The sequence below is a fragment of the Amaranthus tricolor genome, chromosome 1 (assembly GCF_026212465.1).
Source record: "Amaranthus tricolor cultivar Red isolate AtriRed21 chromosome 1, ASM2621246v1, whole genome shotgun sequence".
NCBI lineage: Eukaryota > Viridiplantae > Streptophyta > Magnoliopsida > Caryophyllales > Amaranthaceae > Amaranthus > Amaranthus tricolor.
In genome coordinates this window covers 1,014,701-1,027,344 of record NC_080047.1, presented here as the reverse complement: position 1 = coordinate 1,027,344, position 12,644 = coordinate 1,014,701, and the positions used below count along the sequence as shown (strand labels likewise).

Here is a 12,644-nt window from a genome sequence, read left to right as displayed (position 1 = left end):
CTTTCACTATGTTAAGATTATCCAATAAGATAGGACTCACTATAGGAGTAATATAAGAAAACCCTATTCAATCATTATTTACAAATTACCATAAACAAACAAAAAAAACAATTACATGAACAAATTAAGCTAAATAAAATAAAATGCTATGTATAAATGAGTTATTTGCTTTTAAAGTTCATTATCATAATATCCAATTCATAGGATAAATTATGATCAGAGTATATGATAGAAAAGGAAGATGGCAATTCAAATCAATAAAGGAGAGTGCGCCCAAAGAAAATATACACAACTTAATTTTAATCAATATTAATCATAAATAAACAAAGAGGATATTTGGCAAATTAGCTTATTAAGAAATTTTTAGCTTATTTTGATATAGATAAAGGGTCGGGTGGTCATCAGCTACTATAATCAGTTATCAGTCATTTGCCAAACAACCTAAAAAAATTGATAAAGTAGCTCACTTGTTCATCAGTTTAAGCGCTGTACTTATCTCATACCTACCTGAAACACCGTCAATCTGAAAACTGAGCAAAAATGAAACAAGAAATGGATTCATCCCAAATAACTGAACTTCTCAAGAAGCAACTTCCTCTTAAACAACAAACCTTAGAACTCCATCAAAATCTTCGATACGCTCTCGTTCTCGTAGACATCATCAATGGCTTCTGTACTGTCTGTGCTGTGCTGGTCCTCTAGTTATAATTTTTCACTCTTCTTATGTTCAATCAATCATATCCTGAACTTAGTTCATCAAATTTGTAAAGTTACTTTTGCAAATTACAGTCTTAATATTGATTTTTTCGAATTATAGTAACCGTCAGAATTCCGACCACAAAAATGATGGAAATTCTGTGATTTGACCATAATACTGTAGACTTTGATACTTTAGTGACTGTAATTCACAAAAATAAATAATACTGCTATTATGCTTTTTTCATCGTTGTATATGAAATCCGACACTAAATAATTGTTTGGGTGTTTCTCAGGCACCTGCAGAGCCTAACAAGCAAATTATAGAAATGATAAAAGAATCAGAGAGGCTAGCAAGGCTGTTTAGTAAGAATAATTGGCCGATAATGACTTTCCTTGATTCTCATCATCCTGATGTACCTGAACATCCCTATCCTCCCCACTGTTTGGCTGGACCAGAAGAATCCAGCCTTGTTCCTGGTTTGTACTTCTTTCAATTTCAATAAGAAAAATACATACTTTCAATTAATTATCAATTAAATTTTGGTGGTCAAAACTTTCTACTTTCAATGATTTATCTTAATTTAATGTCATTTTGTGAAAAATGATTGCAAAAATGACACCCCTATGTTTCAGTAACTTTGTCACGTTGTCTTTTTAACCCTATTCATAATTCACTTTTAATTTGTATTTAATCTTAATCTATAAGTTAAAATATAGTCAATTGGGTTTTATTTGATTTTTTCAACGTAAAGCTTATTAATATTATTTTTTTTAGCTATTACATATTAAAGCTTCTATGTGTCTTGTCAAATATGTCCAAATAAAATGACTTGTCCAAATAAAATGAAACAAAGTCATTGACATGAAGAAAGTATGAATTTGAATCTCTAATCTAGCTATTGTAAGGAACTTATCCAAAAATAATAGGCCTTTTTTATTACAAGTAGGAAAGGAATAACTAAATAAGAATCAAACCCAAAATGAAGGCCAGTGAAACTTACTCCAATTAAAATAAAACTCAGATTTACCTCTCTTTTTGAGATATCATGTATGGCTGAGGCTGTATATTTAGATTATCAGCTTTAGCTCTTATCTGAACTTATTTTTCGTGCAATAGAGTTTCCTCATGGAGACGATTTGTTCTAATATCATGCTAAAACAAACAGGGAAAGGCCTCTCAAGTCTTAACATCATAGTACTTTTATTTGTTCTTCCTCTGCTGCTGCAGCTCTGAGATGGTTAGAGGAAGAACCAATGTGACGATTAGGCGCAAAGACTGCTATGACAGGTTCATTGGCTCTATCCAAGAAGATGGATCTAAGTCTTTGTGAACTGGGTGAAAGACAACAAGATTGTAACTGTAAGTTATACTACCCTATGATTGACAAAGATGCATACACAAGAATTGCAGAACCATAAATAACAATAATTCTACTTCGTTGTGTATTTTGGTTCTTGAAGCTATTGATAGTCGGTGTATGCACAGATATCTGCGTACTGGATTTCGTCAGCTCAACATTATCAGCGAAAACTCGAGGTTTCGTCTCTCCCCTACAGGATGTATTGCTATACTCTAATGGCTGTGCGACGTTTGATTTCCCTGCTGAAGTTGCACAGACTAGTAAACATGGTTTAGCCCATCCGCAGGTAAATGACTATACAAGCAAACCAACGTTAACAACCCAAATCATTGGTGTTACTTCTGCTTCCTGTGGACTCTAAAATGTAATGGTGTTGCAGGAGCTTATGCACCATATGGGGCTTTACATGGCCAAAGAACGAGGCGCAAAGATCATTACAATGTACTAACAGTTGAGCTGTGAAGGCACCAAGTTTATTTCGAGAATAAGTTACAGACAATGTGTCAGCAGCGGTTAGCACGTTCTTATATAGTAATAAATCACCATAAGATTTGTACAAAGTTCTAGCTAGTATGTTACAAAAACTACAGGCTCATCGTGCCAAACCAAGGTTGAAAATTCCAACATGTTTATGCAGGAGATAAAGTCGTGAGAATCGTCACAGTTATGTATTCTAAAGTATTATATTGCTATGATATGAAATATGACCTGTTGGGTTTTTATAAGATACAAAAGAAAATGCAAATGACTTGTTCAATAGAAGTATCAGATAAATTGAAATTTCTACAAACTACTACAATGAGCATCCATATTAAATTACAGCAATTTGCTCGCGTTCAGTCTCAAGCCATTACATTCCCAGAAATCGTTTTCAAGTTCAATGTGCAAAGTCCTCGATCTAGATTGAGAACGAACGTGCATTCAAGAACCATCGAATTAAACAAAAACACACGGCTCGTGCTAAATTTATTATCATTTACAGCTGAACTAATACACGTTTATGAGCAGAAATAAATATATACATACAACATAAAGTGAATTTATCTAAATGAAAAAAATGGCAGCGTTGAGTCGGCAAATTTGAGGCATTAAAGGATACATTATGGTCCAAAATTGCTTACATATCTGTCGGGAACGTCAGCATACTAGTGACATAATCCGGTACAAATGCAATCCTCTGCGCTCCTCAATTTAAAAACGAAGGGCGGCATGATAGTAAGTTACCTAAAGCTGCAGAAACAAGACAGTGAGATTAGGGGTAAAACATAGGGGTAAAACATGAAGTTTCTTACACTCCTATTAGATCAATATATAAAGACAATTCATGAATCCTTCAGAAAAATATAGAAGTGTGTTTTGAGAAGAACAAATAATCAAGGGTTTGGAACAAAAGACAAGGATAGACAACTTTTGAGGATCGTAGGGGCTAGTGCATAAGTATCAATCAGAATCAGAATCAGATATCATATATCATATAATCCTTACACAACAACGTTAGGATTTTGGAAAGACCGAAACAAATACTCTAGTTTTTCTGATAATTGTAAATTGTCACACATATTTCAATATTTAGATCACAAGCAAAGGCCGAACAGTAATGGCATATTACCTTTGATTCATCACAGGAAAGAGACGGACATCCAACTTTCATGCACAAGTCTTTATTCTTCAATCCTCAAGCGATTGAAGAACACCAGAAACTGATACTCTGGAGCCCAGTAGACAAACCCTACCACAGGTCCTGCCTTGATGTACTGTACGATCACAGTAAATCTATTAATAGACATCCATTAGATTTAAACCATTACCATTCGCTACAAGATTTCCTTATCCAGCTGCCTACAGTTGCAATATGAAAAAGACAGTTAAAACAGTCCAATTACCTTTCCATCTAGAATGACAAGTTCACCATTGACCCATCTAGGATTTTGGAAACCTGGCTCAGCTAGCCTCCCTTGTCCTTTATATCGAGCAACCTGATTCATCAAAATTAAAGGGATTAGTATGCTCAAATCTGAAAAAACGAGGTACTACATAATTCAGTTGTTTTTTTAAATACGCACCACTCCAAATTCTTCTGGAATTATCCCTTTATGAGGAAGTTGATATCTTTTGCCAATCTTTGCACGAAATGCAACCTGAAATGATAAAATTGACACATCAAGGATACATCTGCAGAGAATCCATGATCGTGATATTTTGGAAGTATTTACAAAGACAGAGTCTAGACAATACATCTATATTTGTTTTAGGCACCCGTAACAAGACAAAAATAACCTAGTGGGTGATGGGGTAAAATTAGGGGGGTGGTGGATGATGGATTGGTGGTTGTATAAACTAAGTGGACGAACCCATTACACACATTTACAAAGAAATTTGAAATTAAAAACAGGCAAAATGTTTATCCCCATCTGGAAGTAATATATTGCCTTTACAACAGTTTTATACAGCTTAGTTCCCAGTGACCATGATAGCATTCAGAGCTGACACTACCTCCCAAAAGATTTCCCTCATTCAAAGCAAAGCCTAGTGAGCTGGACCCAAATAAGGAAACCTAACATGGAAAGAGCCCCAGGCCCCCAAGTTACGTAACTTCTTTTCCACTGTACTATATGTATATCCTTTCTTTCCAATATTTTCAAGCATTAAAACATAAAATAAATTAATTAAAGTATACCCACTATAGTTATTTAACATCATATATCCTCACATGTTTACTCAAAGAATGACAGGTTGACATTTCAACAAAAATCATGCATCCTAATTCGAAGTGAAGACACTTTAAGGCATGGAAATACAGGAGATAAGTCAAACTCCAAGGTAAATTCACATTGTCAAATGTAAATAGGGGCTTTTCATTGGGAGAGGGAGCGATAATAATAGAAATAAAGCCTCATATGAAAGATAAGAGAACTCATATCATCAAATTAAGCAAATAAAGGAGTAAAACACAGTTTCTTTCCCACTTCAGTTTCCACTGTTTTCCTGATACAAGCTAATAAAACAAACATTTGTCTATTCTACGACTAAACATCCACGTATAGCATTATTCCTTTAATTGTTAAACGTAATAAGACTTTCAAAACTGCTACTGGTGAAAAGGCCTGTTACAAAGATTTCATTAATTTAATCAGCACTTCAGCACAAAATAAGTCATATGCACTTCTTATAAATGTGAACTTCTTATCAACAATCACAAAACAACCTCTTTAGATAGCGTAAATTTCACCCCAAAATACGGTCAACGTGCAAGCCTACGTGCGTGCAAGTCACTTAATAACATTGGGCAACAAATTATTGTTGTATCAAGATTTTATACACCATTTTAATGACATTAGTAGTCGATATGGCATTCTCTATTATATAATGGTTGACCGTCTACTAATATTAAACCGCAACAGAAAAAAGAGTTACCTGGCCAGCAGGTACATAAGGATCTCCAGTAAGCTTCACAGCCTCAACATATTCATAGAATTGAAGATCTGAAGGCCCTTTGGTCCTACCATCATCTTTCCACTGACCAAATTTGCGTTTCAACTGGATGACTTCTGAAGTGTATGGTCCATGTGATCCAATATAAAGTCCTAATCAAAGAAAACATACTGAATATGTACAAAGTTTGACTAGAACTCAGAAAGAGAAAGACTTCTTTTTTGTCTTTAATATTTAAGTTACCAGCAAAAAATATTCTAACTAAGAACAAAATTGATCTAACTAATCACCATTCAAAGGATCTGGAAATGATGGTAAATCAATGCGATTAAATGTTGTTGAACCAGATAACGGTTGGCGATTGCGAGCTTGGTTCAGGGTGAGACTAATCAAATCTCCAACATCCTTGAGAACCTGGAATTAGATGCATTCCCATATTTGTAAGTACAATATAAACCTTAAAAAATTGTACAAAAAAACACATACGCAAGCTGATCATAAGGCACAAGAAAGTTGACCTTCGGAGGTATTTTCTCTCCTCGGCTTATAGAACTTATTAGGTCAGACATTACAAGGTCCATACTTTGTCGGCCTTTGGCATTAGCTTTACTTTTAGGAGAAAGCTGCCCTTTGCTAGCAGAATCTGACTGACTTTTATCATCCTGGATACAGAAAGAGAATGATTTCCGTCCCTTTGGCTTGAGTTTTGCGGGAACACGTATCAAGTCTCTAGAAGTTATCGGACCAGATATGTTCTGTACCAGACCACTAACTACTACGTTGACAGCAATTTCACTTTGCTCTTCCTTATCAATGTCAACACTAGATGAACCTATTTCACCATCATCCTTTTCTTCATCACTTTCCTCGGAAATTACATCATCATCTGTACCCTCTGAATCTATAATGTCCAGCTCAGCCTCAATATCCTCATCTTCATCCTCTTCCTCTATTATCTGCTCAACCACCTTGGATATCAGATCACGATCAACTTTTTCCGGTGCTGTTACCTTCAAGACCTTGACTCTTACACCAGGGATCATATCTTGTAACATGTTCTGGAATCCTGAAATACTATCAACTACCTCAGGGTCATCTTTATCTTCATCATCCTCATTATCTTCCACAACGGGAGTGAAAATATCAGTTTTACCCCCTCCAGGGTTCATTTTCATAGTACTAGGGGGAGCAGATGACTTGGGAAACACTGATGGAAAAGATTCAGAAACTGCCTTTCGCTTCAAGTAGACAGCCTAAATATAAAGAGTAAATGAATTTGTCTTGCATTAAAAATTAAGACTAACATGCACAAAATTATTTCGAAGACACGCGAAGAATATATTTCTCAACATAATAAAGAAGTTAGTTGAGTTTTCACTCATGAATTAGCCAGCTTGATGCATCTGATTCTCAAAGGAAAAAAGATACATCAAGAAGAAAAAAAGAATCTCGAGAAACAATAGTTTATCGATCTTATAGTCACAACAATCAAATCCCCTCCACAATTCTGCTTACAACTTCTTGTTTAATAATGTATATGCAGCTAAAATAGTTTCCACTACCACAAGAAACTATATATCACTCGCTTACAACATAGATAACAAACTTCCAATAGCCATTAGAAACGCAAGCTAATAATGCTATCAAAACTTGGGAGATATCTCATGTTATTGAAAGAAACGTGCAAGTATTAGTTTCAGAGAAACGAAATACAGCAGCCAATAACATAAGAAAATGAATCACCTGCTGTCTGTATTCACCTTTCTTGTTCAATGTTACATATATCTCAAACAAGGGAACACCTGTTGTTGATGTAGCAAGCTGCCTGAAATAAACAGCAATTAGCCATTGCGAACAGTATCTCCCCCAACCAACTTTGATGACACATAAAAAGACATAATTTACTCCAATGTATGTTTTCCTCATGATAATAAGCAAAAAATCAAAACGCAATGGTATACTGAACCCTCTTGTTTAGTCATGAGGAAAAAGGGCAATGGCCTTTATAGCAATTGTTAGATGCTTGGTCCATGCAAGGGATGCGCTAGTAACAACTGAATATTTGTAGCATACTATCTAAGTGACGAGCACTTTCCCCAAATTACAATTACCACCAAGGCAAGCCTCATAGCATTTCTCTTCTATTCTCTCACCCCAAGAAAAGAACCCTGTAAATGCACAATATCCCACTTCCAAAAAAAAGGTCACTAATTTCCAATATTACATACCACCAACAATGATGCACTGCCCACCAGTTCACTAATACTATGCCTTCAAATTTCCCAACACGGGTAGCTAGTGTTAGTCTGTTACCCCAAATAGATTCCCCATCCAGTTCTTCGATAAGGGAGTGTTTGATAGCTGTTTTTGAAGGGATGGAAATGGAATCATATAAGTATATTCATTATCTAGTGTGTGTTTTGATTGCGTGGGAATGTTTCATTACTTTGCGATAAATGATTCCATTTTCTCTTTTGTGATAAACAAGCAAGCCCATAACTTTGTTACATTAGTAGTATGTCTTACGGTCTTATTTTCTTTTTTTTCATACCCTTACCCTTCTTTATACCAAACGATCAATAATAATAATAATAATAATAATAATAATAATAATAATAATAATAATAATGATAGTTAACAATACCATTATTCCTCTTAAAGCTTTCCCTTGCTAGTTCATTTCCACATCTCATACCAAATACCTCCTAGGTTTGTCACTACCAAAAGAATGTAAATTTAGCTGATCCCCATGGTCTTGACAACCAAAATTAGGTCAACTCATTAGCAAGACAAGCAGAGCTACTAGGTGCCTAGATAGAAGGAAAGAATAGGAACCAACAGTCAAATTAAACAGAAAAATGGAGAAAGGCTTGAAATGTGCAGAGAAAGCAACACCCAACACTGTAAAACAAGATCAATAGATTCTAAAGAAAATACAGCCCAGGTAACCAGAACAAATTGCGTGCAAACACATCAACAAGATAAAAGTCATCAAACACACTTCTTCCATATTTGATGAATCCCTACAAAAGTTTTATTCATCACAACCACTAATCATCACACAACAGTCACTTCAAAATAACTTTTATAAACCACAAACCTATTCCAGAACCCCCATATCCTATATCATGCATAAAAATTAAAAACAATGAGAAGTCATAATGGTATCTCACACATCCACTTCCAAGTATCTCTTGATATTCAATCGTAAAAATCTTCCACCTCCCACGACCAAAAGCACATCCATACACCCCTGCACATAAAAGTCTTCTCTTTCTGCTATCAGTTATCTGTTAATTTTTTCATTATTTAAGAATAAGACTTTGAAATTGTTGTTTTTGGGGACTGTGGAGTTGTTTGATGCCACTTCCTCAACGCCCTCTATCGAGGTCACAAAAATATCTTATATGACTATAGAAACACCTCCATGGCTCTATTAGTGAAAAAAACTACTAAAAAATATTGAGCACTTCCAAGCTTCAATGAATCAGGCAGTTTTAAATTCAATGTAAGTAAACTGAAATTGTAAATTCCTTGAAATCAAAAGTTCCATGTATAACGCTTCTACCTCAAGAACATAAAGATTAAAGAAGCCACACAATTGTGGTGCAACCAAATTCAAATTCCTCTCATATGCTAATGGTTTACCAGAGAAGTTGTTCAATGAGTTCAAAAATAAATTACCTAGGGCTGTAGCTTCTTGCCACGTATCTACCATGCTCCGCACTGATACGGATTATGCAGCCATGAGGATTGTTTCTATCATCAGAAACTCCAGCCCACCAACCAACCTGAACAAAAAGTTTTACTCCAATTCAGATGAAATAAAAGCAATAATCCAAAAAAAAAGTAAACCAGCGGTGAAAGGATTTAAGACATGCAGATGATCAAGGCAAGCATTTAGGACATACACAAAATACATAAAACAGAGTAGAAAGCAGAAATACCCCAAAGCAGACTGAAAATAATTGAGATTCTTTGGCATAGGGAGGGTCAACTTAAACATAAGTCATGCATAAACACAAGCTATAAATGGATCTTCCATTAAAAAGGAAGAAGTCAATGCAAACACACACATACACATCCACCAAATCATTTGTTTTTAGGTACCACATATCACTACTTTAAAGGGGGAAGAAAAGGGAAGAAAGAAAGGGAATGACTAATGTATTTGTAAGGCAAAGAATCAACCTACATATCCAAACAAAAGAACAGCAATCAAAAAACACATTTCAAAAAGGCATCACTACAGTATATCAAAACAGGAGCAAACACTTCACAAGTAGATGTTGAAAAAGACATGTGAAGAAGACCAAAAGGGCAAGCATTTGTATCATTGTAATATAGCGCCACAACTCCACCAAGACCAAAAATTCTGAAGTCATGTATTCAGTATCTTATTAATATCCTTTTACTTACAAGTCCTGCACCAGCATTGTCTCGTACAGAAACAGCATCCTGGTAGCGCTCCTCTTCAATGGCATTCTGCAATAAAATATTTAGTGGAAAATGATCACAACAAGAAAACATGTTCCAAATAAAGAACTAGGGAAGAATGAAACCTTTAAATAGGACATCACGCTTCCAACATCATCTTTTGTCCCAGCAGCTGCAATGGCCACCTTGAGCCTGGCTGCATCCTCGTAATCCTCTTTCTCAATGGCATGTTTAAGTTGAGACTAGTAATACAACGAGCAGGGCTATTAGATGAATTCTTAACACTATGGTATCAAAAGGGGAAGAAATTACAAAAAGTAGCTTCCAATAAGAGAAGCAAGACATTGCAAAATAAATACCCAAGAACGACAACCGGACATCAAAGCATTCCAACATAATAAAGAACACATAGACGCTCTCATAGCTCAATGCTTCATAACATACACATCCACCAAGCCACTAGTGTCATGTCATCAACTATCATAATCACGAGGGATTCAATACCAAACATAAAACATTTTTTAAAGGGCAACCACGAATTTCCATCATTGAAAGGGGTACGTATCATGTTAAAAGAGTACGCATGTTTTTTAAGTTAAAATTGCCATTGAAAATATGTCCTTCCAAAGCTAGATATGTACCCCTATTTCAAAGTTGCAAATATTTACCAAAATGTCACTGAAAATATGTCACCCGTGTTGCCACTGATGTGAGATAGCTCGAACCGAACAGCTCAAAGTACTGGTACTACGGATAACACTTGGGTTTGCTAAGACTCAAAGCAGGCTTCGAGCTATCTACTTTGCAGAGTATACTCAGTCAAATCGGCATCACCACAAAGGCACAAACTAGACATACTATGTCAATAATTAAACTAAGCGTTCAAAATTTACTAGTGATGGGAGACCAAGATTGAATAATCACCAGATGCAAGAGTTTCAAAGAGCAAGAACAAGAACTAAAATATGAACTTCATAAAAAAAAATGAGAAGATGCTAGTAGGGAATTGAGTTAATAATAAGCAAGTAATATGTAAAAATCCCTCTTCCTCGGAAACAACTACATTATGTCCTAAGAATTGCAACATTATGCCCGCAATTAGAGAAGACTAGCGGCCACCAATACCTACCGCTGTCCAAATTCCAGATATTTACAGAGTGCAAGTACACAAGACAAACCTAACCCACAATATCTTGACCCCAAATTTCTAGTGCATCAAAGAAACCAATCACCCCGTAAAAACATGCCCATAACGAAATCTTAAATTCCATTCCACAATCTTATATCATTATAAGTTCGAACTTATGTTCCTAGAAAAGCAGCAACAATAATCCCAAAGCCTTCATCTGTTGTAATTATTAAGCTGGATTAAGATTTCGGATTTGTTATTATCAATATTGTACTACATCTAATCCTTGAATAAAAACTCAACCTTCAAGACAACAACTTCCAACGATCAACACCAAGAACAGCCAAACAAGTCGTCCCAACAGTACAATAAATACCAATCACCAATCATTATGATGGCATTCTGATACTATTTGCATTAGATAAAAATGTTCCTCAGATTTCGTTGATGAAACAACGACATTCACGCAAAAAGGTATTTTCACCTTCTAGACTAACCAATATAAACCAAAATTAAGTCGCCAAAAACTCTACATTAGAAAAGAATAAAAAAAATTTATAAAACTACTTAAACCCTAGAATAAGAAATATTAATGATTAAATCTTAAAAAACCCAAAAAAGTACCAAACTGATTGAAAAAATACTATTAAAACCCTAGAATAATAAACTAAAAACAAAGGAAAAAGAAAAAACCTTAAGTAATTTAATAAGACGTTCTTGCTCCTCAACTTCGGTAAAATGCAACAGCCAACGTTCCCAATCCCAACCATCAACATCATCAACTTCTAATATTCCATCATCCAACTTTTTCTCTGTCATCATAACATCACTCTTTCTATTAGGCGAAGCTTTAAACCTAGAATTGAAAAACTCTTCAAACGCACGAGCAGCAGAGATGAGAAACTGCTGCAAAGGTGACGACGACGAAGGAGATGAAGGATACGAATCAGAAGAATTCCTGCTACAATAACAGGTAGTGGAATCGAAAGGTTTAGAAATGGATAATAACGAGGAAGAAGAGAAAAGAGAGTTAGACTTTCGAGAAGACTGAGATTTGTAGGTAAAAGTGGCGCTACTATGGTGGAGACTTTTGTCGGAGAAAATCGATGGTGAAGAGAAAGTAGTCGGAGGCGAGGGTGATAACGCAGACGCCATTGATGAAGAAGAGATAGAAAGGGGGAAGATTGAAGTTTGGTTATGGATGTTTTTGGGTATGTCAGTATGTGGATGAGAAAGAATAAGACAAAGCACCAAACATGTAGTGAGTCACAAACAAGGAAAATTAGTATTTGTATGGACAAAAGGAATTTTCTATAAATTTGCAACATTTGTAAAAATACACTATTTATTAAATATAGTCAAGTGAGATCTTATTTGATTCGTCTCATTGTAAATATTATTAATATCAAAGTATTAATATAAAAATAAACCAAGAAAGAATAAGATTAACTGAGAATCATTTTAGTATCTTACCTTAGAAATGTGATTAAAAGACTTGATTCTCGATGAAAAGAGAATTAGTTTTGTGTCGTAAGTACCACTTTTTTAAAATATAGGATTTTGGGTTTAATTTTCGACTTCTTACA

General features: G+C 35.1%; 1 protein-coding gene and 1 pseudogene across 2 annotated transcripts; one reads left to right on the top strand and one right to left on the bottom strand.

Moving 5' to 3' along the window:
• The first annotated feature begins 499 nt into the window (after nt 1–499).
• Nucleotides 500–2,771, top strand: LOC130797402 (nicotinamidase 1-like; annotated as a pseudogene).
• Nucleotides 2,772–2,809: 38 nt separating this feature from the next.
• LOC130797358 (protein EXECUTER 1, chloroplastic) lies at nt 2,810–12,325 on the bottom strand. Of its 2 annotated transcripts, none has more exons than XM_057659956.1 (12): nt 11,752–12,325; nt 10,055–10,171; nt 9,912–9,977; nt 9,177–9,283; nt 7,236–7,317; nt 6,011–6,745; nt 5,783–5,906; nt 5,475–5,644; nt 4,124–4,198; nt 3,944–4,036; nt 3,670–3,833; nt 2,810–3,290 (listed from the first exon to the last, which is right to left on the bottom strand). In XM_057659956.1, the coding sequence occupies exons 1-11, from the start codon at nt 12,211–12,213 to the stop codon at nt 3,729–3,731; spliced, it is 2,136 nt and encodes a 711-aa protein (XP_057515939.1). In that variant the 5' UTR covers nt 12,214–12,325; the 3' UTR covers nt 2,810–3,290; nt 3,670–3,728. The 2 variants fall into 2 exon arrangements, with proteins under 2 accessions (XP_057515939.1, XP_057515947.1); XM_057659964.1 differs by having other exon boundaries at nt 3,670–3,814; nt 11,752–12,324.
• Between the last annotated feature and the right edge of the window lie 319 nt (nt 12,326–12,644).

Bases quoted from the DNA above. Each gene is read 5' to 3' on its own strand.
- LOC130797358 (XM_057659956.1), bottom strand. From the start codon at position 12,213: ATGGCGTCTGCGTTATCACCCTCGCCTCCGACTACTTTCTCTTCACCA. The intron at 5,645-5,782 runs GTGATTAGTTAG...TTCTTTGATTAG, and splicing joins ATTTCCAGATCCTTTGAATG to GACTTTATATTGGATCACAT. The intron at 3,834-3,943 runs GTAATTGGACTG...GTCTATTAATAG, and splicing joins TTGTCATTCTAGATGGAAAG to ATTTACTGTGATCGTACAGT.